The sequence below is a fragment of the Nymphalis io genome, chromosome 7 (genome assembly GCF_905147045.1).
Source record: "Nymphalis io chromosome 7, ilAglIoxx1.1, whole genome shotgun sequence".
NCBI classification, from domain to species: Eukaryota; Metazoa; Arthropoda; class Insecta; order Lepidoptera; family Nymphalidae; genus Nymphalis; species Nymphalis io.
Genome location: NC_065894.1, coordinates 11,580,694 through 11,597,131, shown reverse-complemented (window position 1 = coordinate 11,597,131; position 16,438 = coordinate 11,580,694). Strand labels below are relative to the sequence as shown.

Below are 16,438 nucleotides of genomic sequence, written 5' to 3'. Positions count from 1 at the left end.
TTCGATATATTACAGTTTTTTTTTTATTTATTTCAGATTTATTACTTTACCAGATTTTGCTATAGGGTTTATAATTTTTTTTCTTCATCTTGCACCTTTATTCTTCAATTAAACTCGTAACAACCTGTGAATGTCCCACTGCTGGGCTATGGCCTCCTCTCTCCCTTTTTGATGAGAAGGTTTGGAGCTTGTTCCACCACGCTGCTCCAATGCGGATTGGTGTGCAGGTTTTCGCACGATGTTTTCCTTCACCGTAAAGCACTAGATGAATTATAATCACAAATTAAGCACATAAAAATTCAGTGGTGCTTGCCCGGGTTTGAGCCCACAATCATCGGTTAACATTCACGCGTTTTTACCACTGGGCTATCTCGGCTTTTACACAATTACACAACACTAACATATGTCATTATTCACATTATATAGTAAAAAAAATGCTAATGATAGCTTTTTTAAAAATGACACAGCGCCATCTAGTATTTAAGTTATAAAATAAACAGCTGGACATAAGCAAATTAGACAGCAACCCTTCTCCGTAACCAGGAAGAGGCCTCTCAAAGCAGTATGACACTTATAAGGTTACAATTATTTTAGAATTGGTTTATCACGATTTTTTTATTTGTTTCCAGAAGAAAATATCTCATTAATATTCATTTCATTCAAACTATATGTATGTCGAGGCATTATATACAAGATTCTTTGGATATCTTTAAGATAATTAGCATTTTACCATAATATATTGTACCTTTGGTAATATTTTAACGAATTTATAAGAATACAGATTTTTATTTTTTGTTAATGAATACTGTCAAAATAAGCAAAAAAATATAGCTTACTAAATTTTAATTATTGATTTGACATTCGAAATATCACCGGAAAGAGTCCAGGCGCGAGATCAACGGTTTTATGTGCTTCCGAGGTCCATGTTTGTACTTCCAACTTCCAGAACTGCTACTGAGAATCTTGACAGAATAACCCAATAACCTCTTATCGGCCCGACCCGTGATATGTAGATAGGACCGCGGGATCTGCCGCCATATATCTAGCCACTAGACCAACGAAAAAAAGGTATAAGTATATCGAACCTACCTCTTAAGTGGATTCAATAAATATTATCAACAACGTTTTAGGATCGAGGTTTTTTCTTATTCGAAATATTTAAAAAATACGCTTTATACGAATTGAATAAACTATTTTGATTTAATCCGTATACGTAGCGAACGGTAATTTAAATTTGTTTTGTTTATTTAACAAACCAAATATGTTGAATGTTTTCATTTTACATTCGTAGCGTATAACATTTATTTGTCGACGACATCGTGACTGATCAAATAAAACTGATGTATTATAATAACTAGGTGCCTCATAGACCGGCAATGCGTTGGTAGTATATACTGGTGGTAGGGCTTTGTGCAAGATCGTCTGGGTAGGTACCACCCACTCATCAGATATTCCACCACACCACAGCAGTACTTAGTATTGTTGTATTCCGGTTCGAAGAGTTGAGCCAGTGTAATTACAGGCACAAGGGACATAAAATCTTCCATCTCCCAAGGTTGATGGCGCATTGGCGGTGTAAGCGATGGTTAACATTTATTACAGTGCCAGTGTCTATGGACGTTGGTGACCACTTACCATCTGGTGGCCCATATGCTCGTCCGCCTACCTATTCTATAAAAAAAGCTTCTCTGGTTATGCAAATGTCCATAATTGGCTCTAATCACTAGAAGGATATCATTATCATCATCAATTTGATTGTGATTATTGCTTACTTTTAATTATATAGAGTTTTCGCTTTTGTCAGTATTTATTCTGTCAATAAATTGAAGTTCATATTTGCAGGCAATTCGGCAACGCGCCAAAAAGCAACGCGTGGCGAAGACCTCTTCGGCTATCGGTTCAGCAGTCTCTAGCGGTACAGCCGCTGTTGTCATAGAGAATTTAGCACAGACGCAGAAGTTCGTGGAAGTTCCAGATGACAGACCCACTAATACTGCTTCTGGAAGCAATGAAGATGATGACGACAAGTAAGTGAAATGAGACAAAATATCTTAATATTATTTCCATAAAGTAAGGCTCTTGAATGCATTCAATATAAAAATGCCTCATTGTTTTTTCTTTAGTAATATCAGTTTCTTTTTAGTGATACATAAATGGCTGAATTTAATTCGACAATAGCAATTTTCCTTCCGGTGTTATCATCAAAACCATACTACGTGATACATACTGAGTAATGTGCTAAAATATAACCATATAAAAAAATTAATTGGATAAATTCAGACATACAAACTCTCGATAAACCTTCTTTGGCTCTACTCTATACGAGTAAAACATATTTAAAACAAATTCAAATTCGTTTGTTTAATATTATATAAGCATCGCACTTATCGCAGTCAAAGTCAAAAAACATCGATTTAAAAAATAAAATAACCTGACCTGAAAGAAAACGACGAAGGATAGTCAGAGTTTATTTTTTGTTTTTGTAAAGTTTTAAAATTATTTACAATATTCAATATAACAAATAAATAGCCAAGAGGCGATCGTTTCATTCCTAAGACGTGCTTTATATATAACAAAATAACAAAGAAATCTATTTATTTATGTTTATCTCTACACAAATATATCAACCAATCTCCCTTACTTTATAAATGTGACAAATAAAAATACATTTCTCTGTTTTAAGCATTCCTACAAAGGGACTAAATGTTTTCGTGTCTGGAATCTAGACATCTCAAACGTAATCCTAAACAAAGAAACGTCTGCGTCGTGGCTTATTTATTTTATAAGAGGACACTGTGAATTTATATGGAATTTATTATATCTTACAAAAGATTCTTTGGTTATAAACCCTGAATTAAGTTAACCTTGTGTAATTTTCTCTGCGAGAAATTATTTTGATACTCTGATTAAAGATAATTTTACGACTGTTAAGGTTGGTCCAGGTTAAATAGCTTGCTATTATATTATATATATTATTTAGTATTTCAGTGCAAAATGCGTGATAATATCTGTCTAATATTTCATCGAATTTTCTGGCGTCAATTGCCATCAAATAGCCCATTTTCCAAGTAGCCTCCTACCTATGTATTTTAAATATCATACGTGAAACGTCTTAAACTGAATTTTGTGACTAATAGTAAATATCATTTTCTATTTTTTTGTAGTATATGTATATTGGCGGACGAGCACATGAGTCACCTGATGGTAAGTGGTCACCAATGCCCATAGACATTGGAATTGTAAGAAATGTTAACAATCGCTTACATATCCCATGCGCCACCAACCTTGGGAACTAAGATGTTATGTCCCTCGTGCCTGTAATTACATACTGTTTTGCAGTAGAATACCTGATGAGTAGGTGGCACATATCCAGATGCACAAAGCCCTACCATTTTAAGTAATTCATATATTAGTTTTCTAATTTTGAATTTTCTGTTCCAGTTTCGACAGGTCAGAGATGGGGGTTTACGTTGATGATATAGCAACAACAAGATCAGCGAGATTCATGCTAGCAGCTGTTGTAGAAGAAACTGGACTGTAAGTTTTTATTTATAACAGTTATGTACAAATTCTTCATATTGTCTTATAACTTCCGCCGATCCATTGACCTATCTATTTAGTCTGTTAAAAAATTCTGACATTTCACGATCTTGTTCCGCTATAAGTTTTAATCCAATTCGTAAAGATCAGCCGTTATTCGTGTAATATTGTATGAATTTGTGTCTATAATCTCTGTTATTTCAGGATAATGGCAAACCTGGCGTCACCGATACCAATGATGGATCCCAATACAAATAACGATTCAGGGTACGCGCCCTCTAACATGGACGTGGATAAAGACCACACGCCACCCCCCTCTCCGATCAAGGAGGAGAAGAAGAAAGACGAACTTCCAAAGAAACCAGAGTTGAAGTAAGTTTGACTAAATAAAATTCTTTAAAAGTAGATTAAAAACGATATGATATCTATATATAAATATATAATAGATAACTAGATTTCCTCCCGCGACTTCGCCCACCTGTTGGGCGGAGGCAGGTGTTACGTTTAAAAAGTACCAAAGCAAATATCATCTAAATCGGTTCAGTGGCTTAGTCGTGAAAGTAACAAACAAACAGACAGACTAAAAATTACATTCGCATTTATAATATCAGTATAGATAGGATAGGAGATTTTCTTTTACTTTGATAGTTATAGAGGAGCTTTAGTGTTTTCAATAAAAAAATGGAAAGTTAGAGTGGAGAACACTAGTAATAACTATTTATCCAATTCTAAATGTACGTTTGAATATTTAACTCACTAATGGCTGCTAATCCGTCGATTGTCTTATTTGATTCTGATCGCCTAATGAACATAGCACAAATAAGATTGGGATATATTTGGGCCGGTTTGCGTGGTTGGTAGATACTTGCCTTTCACGCCGAATGTTGTGGGTTCGATTCCCACCCAGGACAGACTGTTTATCCTGAATCTGGGTGTAATTATCTATATAAGTATGTATTTACAAAAGAAAAGTAGTATATGTAGTATATCAGTTGCCTGGTTTCCTTAGTACAAGCTCTGTTTAGTATCAGATGGCCGTGTGTGAATAATGTCCCAGAATATTAGTATTATTATAAAGCCTACAAGCTATTTTTGAACCTAAAACAACTTATATGTAGCTTAATTGACGTCAAGTTTGCATGCATTAAGCTAGACATATTCTGCTATACTGAAATGCTCGCTCGCCGTATACTGATCTAGTTACCATAGCAACGATGTATATCAGTGCTTGGTACTCTAATTATTATCGCTAATGCTGCACTTATGACTGAGAATATGTAATCTAAGACGTAACGTAGGCGTGAATGGAAGCAAAGAGATTTTAATCAAGATAAGTAGACTTTTGGAATGACACTCGACTACAATAAGAATAGAATATAAAAGACATGACTATATTGCAAGCAGGTAAGTATAATAAATGTTTCATGTACTGAGTTCGTAATATCAGTTCTTATTAATACCAGTCACATCAGCTTCGTCCAGAGAATTTTGGATAAGTTTTGTAGGGGATGTGATAGGATTAGTCGTACGCCACCTTTCCGTAAGAATCGCTTACCATTGTTATGATGTATTGTAATACTGTAAAATTTATTGTTGTGTTGCCCTTACCAGGTACGGTAAATAACTATGGCTATAATTTGAAAATGACTGTCTGTGTATTAAATTAAGATATATTTGTAAGTTGTCTACATATTATATGATAAATATTAAATTGTTTCCAGATAAAAATATCACTAATGTTTCTTATTTCCTACCGTTTGGAGCGCGATTTTTTCTATCGTCTGGTTTTATTTTATTATAATTTTTTTTTATTGTTTTCACTTCATTAACCATTAATTTTGACGTTTCGCATTTGCCGGACGCCTCGTGACAGTTAAATTTTGTTTTTTTTTTTGTCTATATATATGGGATACTCCTCAAAATGGGTAAATATTACGGATTAAAATAATTTTATATGCAAAGATTATCATAGTTTTTATTTATTTAATTCAGTACAGTTTTTTCGAAACTTTGCCGATCTTTTAATCGATATGTCGATATAAAAAGTGTTATTTTGCTAACCATCGTTATATTTTATGTTTTATTTTTAATATTGTCACGAGGTTCTCTTGTGTGTACGGGGTTCGTTCCACCAAGACCGTTACATTATTAAAACTCATCATAAAGATTCAATCAACAGCCAATCGTTGTCCACTGCTAAACATAGGCCTCTCCCAAGGTGCGCCAAAGCTCCCTGTCCTCCGCCTTCCGCATCCAGTTGGTGCCCGCCACCTTCTTAAGGTCGTCGGTCCACCTGGCTGGAGGGCGCCCTACGCTGCGCTTGCCGATTCGCGGTCTCCACTCTAGGACTCGTCTGCTCCAACGGCCATCGGTCCTACGAAATACGTGACCAGCCCACTGCCACTTCAGCCTGCTAATTTCGCAAGCTATGTCGGTGACTCCGGTTCTTTTCCGGATAATCTCATTTCTGATCTTATCCTTCAAAGATACTCCGAGCATGGCTCGCTCCATAGCACGCTGAGCGACTTCGAATTTGTGGACTAGTCCCGCAGTTAGTGTCCACGTTTCGGCACCGTATGTCATGGCAGGTAAGACGCATTGGTTGAAGACTTTCGTCTTCAAACATTGCGGTATAGACGACTGGAGGACTTGATGAAGGTTGCCAAATGCTGCCCATCCCAAGCGCATTCTTCGATCGGCTTCCTTCTCGAAGTTGTTCCTACCGACTTGTATTATCTGTCCTAGGTAGGTATATTCACTAACAACTTCGAGAGGTTTCCCCTCGACGTATATCGGTCCCGGCACGACATGCCTATTGAACATGACCTTGGTCTTATCCAAGTTTATACCGAGACCGACACACCGGGAAGACTCTGCTATGATGACGATATCGTCGGCAAATCGAAGGTGTGAGATGTACTCGCCGTTTACATTGACTCCATACTCAGTCCAATCCAGCGTCTTGAAAACGTCTTCCAACGCGTTGGTGAACAGTTTCGGGGATATTACATCCCCCTGTCTCACCCCTCTGCGTAGTTGGATCGCCTTCGTCTTACAGTCCTGGATGTGGACAGTCATTGTAGCGGCGTTATACAGACATCTCAGTACCTCGATATATCTCCAGTCGATATGACATCTCTGCAATGAGTCGAGCACTGCCCAGGTTTCGATGGAGTCGAAGGCTTTCTCGTAGTCCACAAATGCCATACACAGCGGCTGATTGTACTCTTCTGTCTTCTGTAAAATCTGCCGAACAGTATGGATGTGGTCCACGGTGCTGTAGCCTGATCGAAAGCCGGCTTGCTCTGGGGGCTGGAACTCGTCAAGTCGTCTGGCGAGACGGTTCGTGACGACTCTTGAGAACAGCTTATACACGTGACTCAGGAGGGAGATTGGTCTGTACTTTTTCAAGAGGGTTTTATCACCTTTCTTGAAAAACAGTACCACCTCACTCCCGCTCCACGTTGCCGGGGTCTTGCCATGTTGGATGACGGAATTAAAGCTTGCTAGCTCTTTCAGGACCGGAGTCCCACCTGCCTTAAGCAACTCTGTTGTGATTCCGTCATCTCCCGGGGCTTTGTTGTTTTTAAGCTGTTCTAGAGCCGCCCTAATCTCACCTTGGTCAACGACCGGGAGCTCCTCGGAGAAATGGCGCATAAGAGGGGCGCGCTGGTCATCAATACTGATTCCCACGGGTTTATCCGATCTTGAATAGAACAACTGCCCATAAAACCTCTCTACTTCTCCGACAATCTCAGGCCTAGAGGTAACGACCCCACCATTTTCAGTTTTAAGTTTTGTCAGACGCGGCCTCCCAAACTTGCGAGCGAACACTTTCGATCCCCGATTTTGCTCAATCGCAGCCTTGATGGCACGGGTATTGAAGCGTCGGAGATTATAAAATTTTAATTATAAAATTTACAACTTCAAAATCAGAGGGTCGGCCGTTGACAGTATCTGGTCAATTAAGTTAACATTAATACAATAAAATATTATAAGTTAGTTGTAGGTGAGTTGGCATCGGTAAAAATTAACTGAAAGACTTAAATAAATAAATAAACGGGATAGTGCAAACCCTGAACGCAGTGTCACAAGGAGCGAGCAAACAAATAAAAGCAATGCGAAGCAGCAAATAGCACCAGCAGCAACAGCAGGCCACGGGACAAGCAGCCTCTCGTCCATAAAACAGCAGAGCCTCCAACAGCTCCAAATCAGCAACAATTCCTCGGTTGAGTCCACCGAAAAATATTATATTACTTTGTAATGCTATATACAAAGTATATATAAAATTAAAGAAAAATAAACATTCCCTCAGGAGTGTGAGAGAGGGCGAACAACGTAGTGCTGCCATATCTCAAATAGCATAGATAATAAATGTCGAAATAATGAATGCCGATTCGATAACCGTAATTTATTTTATAAACCGGTTAGATTATGTAAAATAAATACAATATTTTAATAAAATTAAAATATTGAAAAATTAAAATTTTTAGGGTTACAATATTCAATGTATAATACAACTTTAACATGAGTAAAACCGCAGAGAATTGCTAATAACTTACAACATAGCAGCTTGTAGACGTTTTTACGTTTGTAGTAGTGTACCGTCAGCAAATAAATAAACAAATAAATCCTTTTTATATTTTTTTTAATTTTAATATGAAAATATGTATGTAACTAAGGCCTCGTCTTTACCCTGAAATTACTTTTACTCTTCGATACAATAAATATATAAACAAACATTTCTTCATTTACACTACAATAAACTCAAAAACGTCTCCAAGCTTATTTATCCACATATATATACGCAATAAAGCTACGTGATATATAACATTGAAATTGAAAAGTAAAAGGCTTACGATCGTGTTTTTTTTTTTCATCACATCGTACAAGCGGCTCGTTGGTCTAGGGGTATGATTTTCGCTTAGGGTGCGAGAGGTCCCGGGTTCAAATCCCGGACGAGCCCAAATTTTTTATATTTTTTTTATTAGCGATCTTCATAATTAAACATGTTCAAATAAATTATTATATTTAGAATTTTTTAAATATAACATATGCATAAAATAGTTTTTACAATAATATAGTATATAACAATGTACATAAGAACAATAATTTTTTATTATCTAAAATGAAATCTTCTTCAGAGATAAATTATACTTTAATAATGTAAATGATGTATTTTAAACATAGTTATAATTTACAATATACATACATATATGTACAGCAAAGCATAATATATAAATTCACGCTGAGAAAATAAACACTGTTATCAATTAAATTACGAACGCGTGGAATCAAAGCAAAAAATGGCTCGTCCGATGAAATTGTATGAAAACTCAACCTCGTATAAGCGTCCTTTAGCACGAAGTGAACAGTGAACCGACTCCTCTCATTCAGTGGAGGGAACTATTTAACATATCATATATATCTCTATATATATGAATACAAATATATAAACCAATAAGTTTGGTATTGGTTTATATATTTGTATTCATATATATATCTCTATATATATGAATACAAATATATAAACCAATAAGTTTACAATAACAAGCAATACATTAAAAGATCAAAAGGCACACCTTAATAAAAAATCATTGCATATATACAAGCAGAATGAAAAATATGTCAAGTTATATAAAATCACTTAAAATTAATCATGTATACGACAGATTACATTTAATTGCAAACAATTATTATATAATTTAATTTAAAAAAAAAACATGTTGACGCCATACTTCGTGCATATTGTATACACTTGTAATCGATATACATATGTCATCATATGTATATTGTTAGTGTGCTTATTAAATAAATAAATAATTATATTAATTAAATAATTACTAAATATAAAAGCGTAACTACTGAGTTTAATGAAATTTCTTACAGATTTGGCATTTGGAACTTTATATAAAATTTAATCTTTAAATATGATGATTCAAAAGATCTTAAAAAAGCCTATTGAGATGACGATTCTAAAGTTCACGTCAATAATTTTGTATAAAATATCTTTTGCCTCGAGAGGGACCAGATTACTCCTCATAATGCCGGATGGACGGATTCGCTTTTATCCCTTCTATTAGTCGACCTAAAGCTGACGTAACAGTAAAAATATATTACTCAAAGATATATATATATGAAAACAAATAAAAACTGAATTTATTTATGACATATCCCGAGTAAAACAAAAAGGATTGATATGATATTATTTTAGCAGTCTATTTATGTATGAATGTAACTCTGCGTAATATTATAGAAATAAATTCACGGAAGGTGAGGTGAGATAAGAAGGAAAATTCGGACGAGAGAACGGAAAGCCGTACCACATTTTCTAGTACCTTCATCTGTTCCCATTCAACTAATTAACATATTTTGACTAATTTGGTATCGTTAGTTTCATCTGTCAAGTGACGTCATATCAAATCCAACATTGCAATACGTCAAACAGCAAAAAGAAAAATATCTTTAGAATTTATATACAATGTTTTGTGATAGAATATCTCTTAATAATTGTTCATGATTTTATTACCTAGATCGAACATAGCGCCACAGTGCGCTCCTGATTTAAGATAATGTTCTTCGATTAATAAGTTTATATTTATTTTACTCTTTTTTATTTTTCTTATATTAAAAAATCTTTATATAACTAATGCTGTGCTATATGAAGCTGCATACTTGGGACGACCACCTTAATCCGACTTTCTCACTCCATTACTCCTCCACTAAGAGCCGTAAGTGCGTCATGTTATTACTAGTCCTTTGTGCATCGAGTAAAGTTATTAATTAGTTTAATGATAATTGTCTACAAACAACTAAGTCAAAAATATAGTATTCATTAACGCACTTATAAACGTAAACGTAATAGGCTGTGAATGTCCCACTGCTCGGCTGAGGCCTCCTCTCCCTTTTTGAGAAGAAGGTTCGGAGCTTATTCCACCACGCTGCTCAAATGCGAGTTGGTGGAATACACATGTGGCAGAATTTCAGTGAAATTAGACACATGCAGGTTTCCTCACGATGTTTTCCTTTACCGTAAAGCACGAGATGAATTATAATTACAATGAAACAAATGATAATTCAGTGGTTTGAAACTACGATCATTGGTTAAGATTCACACGTTCTTACCACTGGGCCATCTAAGTTGTGCTGTAAAGCATCTATGTATTATCAATTAATAAGATTAATTTAAATTAAAAGCTACCAACGGTTCAAAATGTAGATTCTACCGTAATTATCCGGCACTAAATTCAGATAGGTACTCTTCTGCACTAATCAAATTAATTGATGTATGTTCAATATATATATATATATATATATTCGCATTTTTGTAACCGATTATTCACAATATAATCTACATTCAGATAATATATACATTACATCGCTGACGGGCCGATTGGCATGATTGGTAGATACTTGAATTTCACGCCGAAGGTTGTGGGTTCGATTTCCACCCAAGACAGACATTTGTGTGCATAAATAGTCTGTTTGTCTTAAGTCTGCGTGTAATTATCTACAAAAGTATGTATTTAGAAAAGAAAAGTAGTATATCAGTTATCTGGTGTCCACAGTACGAGCTCTGCTTAGTTTTGGATCAGATGGCCGTGTGTGAATAATGTCGCAGGATATTATTATTATTATATAATGCGCCACCAACTAAGATTTTATGTCCCTTGAGCCGGTAGTTACACAGGCTCATCCTTAAAACCGGCACACAGCAATTTACTAAGAATTGCTATTTAGCGGTAGAATATCTGATGAGTGGGTAGTATCTACCCAGACGGGCTTACCCAGAGCCCTACCAACTAAATGTTACCTACTTTCTACTTATTTGTTACATGTTCAAATTAATTCAATAATAAAGTCAAGCAAAAGTAACAAGTCTATTTATTTTTTCATCACGGTTAAGATATTGAGCTACAACGCAATTTATGAAATAGCTCACTTCATTACTTACCCGTGAAATATTAATTTACGTGTTAGAATTATTCTGTTCAAGTCACATATCACTGACATTTCACGAACGTTTTAAGCGGTGAATTAAGAGTTTGCTATTACAGAATCGCTCTAGCGATCGAGATAAAGAAATTTAACATAAAGATTAAATGTATTTATAATTAAGATATCATCAGTCGAGATGGCCTAGTGGTTAGAACGCGTGAATCTTAACCTATGATCGTGGGTTCAAGCCCGGGCAAGCACCACTGAATTTTCTTGTGCTTAATTTGTGTTTATAATTCATCTCGTGCATGACGGTGAAGGAAAACATCGTGAGGAAACCTGCATGTGTCTAATTTCATTGAAATTCTGTCACATGTGTATTCTACCAACACGCATTGCAGCGTGGTAGAATAAGCTCCAAACCTTCTCCTCAAAAGGGAGAGGAGGCCTTAGCCCAGCAGTGGGACATTAACAGGCTGTTACTGTTACTGTTACTGTAGAAAAATAAAATATGAAAACGGCTTGTTACTTCATTTTTGGATATGAGTCTTTACTTATTATTAAGCTAAAACATAACTATAAACTAATTTGAAATTTCAAGATAAATGTGCTTAAAATATAAATAAGATATGAATTTTTATTAAAAACGAGGTAGCCCGAGGCTTGTTGAAATGCTACATAAATATTATATATTTAAAAATGTTTTAACAATAGTTCAAATATTTATTTAAATTACTTTTGAAAATATAGTTATACTTACAAATTTAAAAGGAAAATATATATTTAATAATGTAATATAGCAATTTGAGCTTTTCCATTTTAATTACGAAGGAAAATATCATCCATTATATTTTACTGGACTAAGTTGTTTCAAGTTGTTATAAGCCGCGGATGCGTTATATCGAGAAGATCCCACAGTCTCTTCAATCCGTTCCGATGACTTAGTCGACAAGAGTCGACCTCGAGATCGATAACCCGGTCCACCCAAAAAGACCAGGTACCTTTCTGCAGGTTTCCACTCCGTGAAAAAAAGTGATTAATATTAACCAAAGATCTTTCAAGGCGGTTACTGAAAGTTACAATTACAGTTAACAGCCTGTAAACCACTGCTGGGCTAAGACCTCCTCTCTCTTTTTGAGAAGAAGGTTCGGAGCTTATTCCACCACGCTGCTCCAATGCGGGTTGGTGGAATACACATGTGGCAGAATTTCAGTGAAACTAGACACATGCAGGTTTCCTCACGATGTTTTCCTTCATCCTATAGCACGAGATGAATTAAAATCACAAATTAAGCACATGAAAATTCAGTGGTGCTTGCCCGGGTCCTACGGTCCTCGATTAAGATTCACGCGTTCTTACCACTGGGCCATCGCGGCTGAAAACCAGCGTATATTACAATTTATAATGTCGCCAACAAAAAACAATGAAGCGGAGAGGTGACAGTAGAGTTAATTTCATTACAAAAAAAATTAAATAAGTCATGTGACTGAAACCAAATTATATACTAAAATATTTAATTCTTGGCCACCATGACTATTAGTGTTCAGTGATACATATATATATATATATATATTTATTTTTATTTGATTGATCACTATTCTACTTATTCATATATATAATATAAAATTACACATACAATTAAATTTCATGAAAATATTTTATTTTAGATTTTTTACAGGTCTCGCCCGGATTCAAACCCGCAATATTCAAAGATTTACGTGTTTTCACCACTCGATTATCCCGGCTCTATGTTGTATTGGATCATAATACAATATTTTTTTAAATATTTAAATGTATATATATGTGTATTTTGAAAGTCAAGCCTCGTAGTAGTAATAAATAAATAATATTATTAGCCGACCTTCGTCTGTGACATATTTTCACATCTTTGTCCGGAGAAAACTTAAGTCACAAATAAAATCCCGACGAATTCTCTAAACCCTTCAAAATCCGGCCCAGACCGGATATATCCGGTAGGATGGCAGCCTCGGGCCTCTAACAGATGGCTCAAATTATCCTCACGAGAAATCACGTAGCTGCTTGCAATCCACATATTTCATAAAAAACTTTTTAGACATATATTATTAAATAGAATTATATACATCGAAACATAATCCATACGTTACATGATTAAATTATAAAAGTAAAATTTGAAATCGTATGTTTGTAAATACTTTAAATACTTATGTTACAAGTATGTAACATGACTGTCGCGATAGACAGTCTGTGTGACATTTTGTAAATATAATATTAAATGTTAACTTAGTATTTCCTTCAATAGATAGAACGACTTCCTTTTATTAGAATAGACCATCTTTTTACAGGGATGATACCCTCTATCATCTATAACGGTTATTTTGATTGACATGGTACAATATCAAATAAATTTATATATACCTTATTCAAATACGTATAGTTTATTTTGTATTATCACAGAAAGAAACTGAGTCGCATCAGCAATACTTCACTGATATCAACGCCAAGGAGAAGATTCAGGAGTGCAGCATCAGCGGCGAGATTTACTATATTCAGAGCAAACAGAGCGGGCAAGCTAAGAGCGAAGTCATTTGCGAAGAAAGAAAAAAAGGCAACGCAAACATTGGCGATCGTGCTTGGTAAGAAATATTTTGTTTCTATCTGAATATGATAGGGCTTTATCTGGTAATTGTTAGGCTTTGTACAAACTCGTAAGCTCGAACTAAAGTACAAGGTAACTGTACCTTTACTTTAAATAACATCATAACCAAAACCAAATCACACTATCTACTTATTATTCACTAACAAAATATATTTATATTACCTTTTATTACCATATTTTCCGTCTGTTTTGGAGAATTAGTAAAACCATTTGATAACCCAACCGTATATGGTTAATAAATAAAAAAGTGAATGTGTATTGTACATAATAAAATCATATAAAAAACACTATCAAATATTACAAATAAATATACTTAATTCACAGGCGTTTTCCTATTCTGCTGGGCGCCATTCTTCACGTGTTCCGTCTTGGATGCGATTTGCACCAAATTCGGTTTCAACCACTCCCCAGGCGTCACCGTCTTCATACTCACCACGTGGCTGGGCTACATCAACTCCTTCCTCAACCCAGTTATATACACTATCTTCAACCCTGAGTTCAGGAAAGCGTTTCGTAAAATCCTCCACTGTTCGTAGCCCATGGACTTTTACTTAGTTTATACGTAAATTTCATTTCAAAAATGTCTCGGTTGTGTATTTAAAAAATAAGTGTAAATATTGAAATGGTTGTCGATCTTAATTGTATTCTTATTATAATGTAATTTGTAATTTTATGTCAATTTTATCGCTCTTGCAATGGATTCATTTTATTCTAGAATCTTCGAAATCGCTGCAATATCAAAAGGTATATAAAAGAGATATATTAAAAGGCACGAAAACACGTCGTTTAAATGATTCAGAAAAATAATACTATTGTACATACAAATTAAGTTAATTCATCGCGAATCATCTTTAGCGAGAAACGTTTATACGGGAGATTATTCATTTGCAATTAAATATGAGATGTTTGTAAATTGTAAACATCTCGCTAATGATGAGTAGAGCTGGGATAATAATATGGATTCGATAAAAAACAAACAATTCGTTAAAAAATAATTGCGTCTTAATTGGCAACATTATATCGTATTTTTATTGGATGAGCGATAAAAGTTCAAAATGTTCAAATTTAAAATAAAGTGTAAAGCTTATATTTAAATTTATATTATAATAACTAGAAAACTGTTTATGTATATAATTGTGACGAACTGACCACACCTGCGTGACTTAGCACGTAAGTGTGACTTTAGCTTTGTTATACATACATCTATCAGCTGTTCTGCTTAGTCGCACAGTTATTATTGATCATATATGATGCAGAAATTAATAAGTAGCTGTTATTAACAGCCAGTAAATGTCCCAGTGTTGGGATGCCTCTTCTTTTAAGGATAACCCTGGAGCTTATTTAACTACGCTGCTTCAATGCTGGTTTACATGTAGCATTCTCACGACACATGTAGATTTTCTCATCATATTTTCTCACCATATTTTCCTTCACCGTCGAGTATGATATGACTTTTTTTTTTTAATTCATTTATTTTAAAGAGGGTTTTTTCTTTAAGAAAATGCCACCCTCATAGTGCTTACAGAACATTAAACTTTTCACATTGCTTAATTACATCATTCATGTCATATCGTTTACATCATTCTTAATAAGATCATTCACTAGCTTGTACAAAACTTTCGCTGGTTCTGATGTAGGGTCAGCGAGGACACTGTTATATGCCCCCACCTCTCCGCAATAATTAATTAAACGTAAAAAATATATTCTATCAGCTTCGTTTCGAGCACACTCCATTATTACATGATACGTGTCTTCTATGATATTACATATACTGCAATTAGGTGAGGGTGTTTTACCCATAAGGAAACCAAAGTTATTTAATGGAAGATATGACTTTATAGACACAAAGTGTTGTACCTAGGTTATGTTCTGGCTACTAGATCATTTCAATTCATGCTTCAAGCCTAGCATAGGCTTAAAAATCGTATAACAAATGCCATCAACACTGTTGTTCGTTTTTCGTTAAGATTTCGAAGTATCATTCCGATTGTCTCTGATATACATATAACCGCATTGTCTTACTTAAAGTACTATTCAAGGCACGATGGAAACCTACTAAGATATCACCGTTATGCATACTATACCTGAATGGCAGATCAGTGCTATGATTTTTTTTTCTTGTTATTAAAAGGTAATATTTATTACATTTTATTTTGATATTTGTAACCATGTATAACAAATGACTATTTTATTATATCGCTTAAGATGCAACAAGTTCACTGTATGAAAATACAAACATTGATTAATTTATTCTTTGGCAACCCTGGCAGCAGTCACAGACAGACAGCCAGATCTTGAATATGATATCCAGACGTCTCCAAC

At 34.8% G+C, this 16,438-nt stretch overlaps 1 protein-coding gene and 1 non-coding gene across 2 annotated transcripts in view; both read left to right on the top strand.

Moving 5' to 3' along the window:
- Positions 1–14,652, top strand: part of LOC126769510 (dopamine D2-like receptor) — a 58,161-nt gene extending 43,509 nt beyond the window's left edge. Inside the window, exons 4-8 of the mRNA XM_050488368.1 lie at positions 1,843–2,027; positions 3,442–3,537; positions 3,745–3,912; positions 13,915–14,093; positions 14,441–14,652. Of these exons, the coding sequence (XP_050344325.1) occupies positions 1,843–2,027; positions 3,442–3,537; positions 3,745–3,912; positions 13,915–14,093; positions 14,441–14,652 (840 nt within the window). The remainder of the gene's footprint in view (positions 1–1,842; positions 2,028–3,441; positions 3,538–3,744; positions 3,913–13,914; positions 14,094–14,440) is intronic.
- Trnap-agg (transfer RNA proline (anticodon AGG)) lies at positions 8,435–8,506 on the top strand. Its single transcript has one exon. It is a non-coding gene; the product is annotated as a tRNA-Pro (tRNA).
- Positions 14,653–16,438: the final 1,786 nt, after the last annotated feature.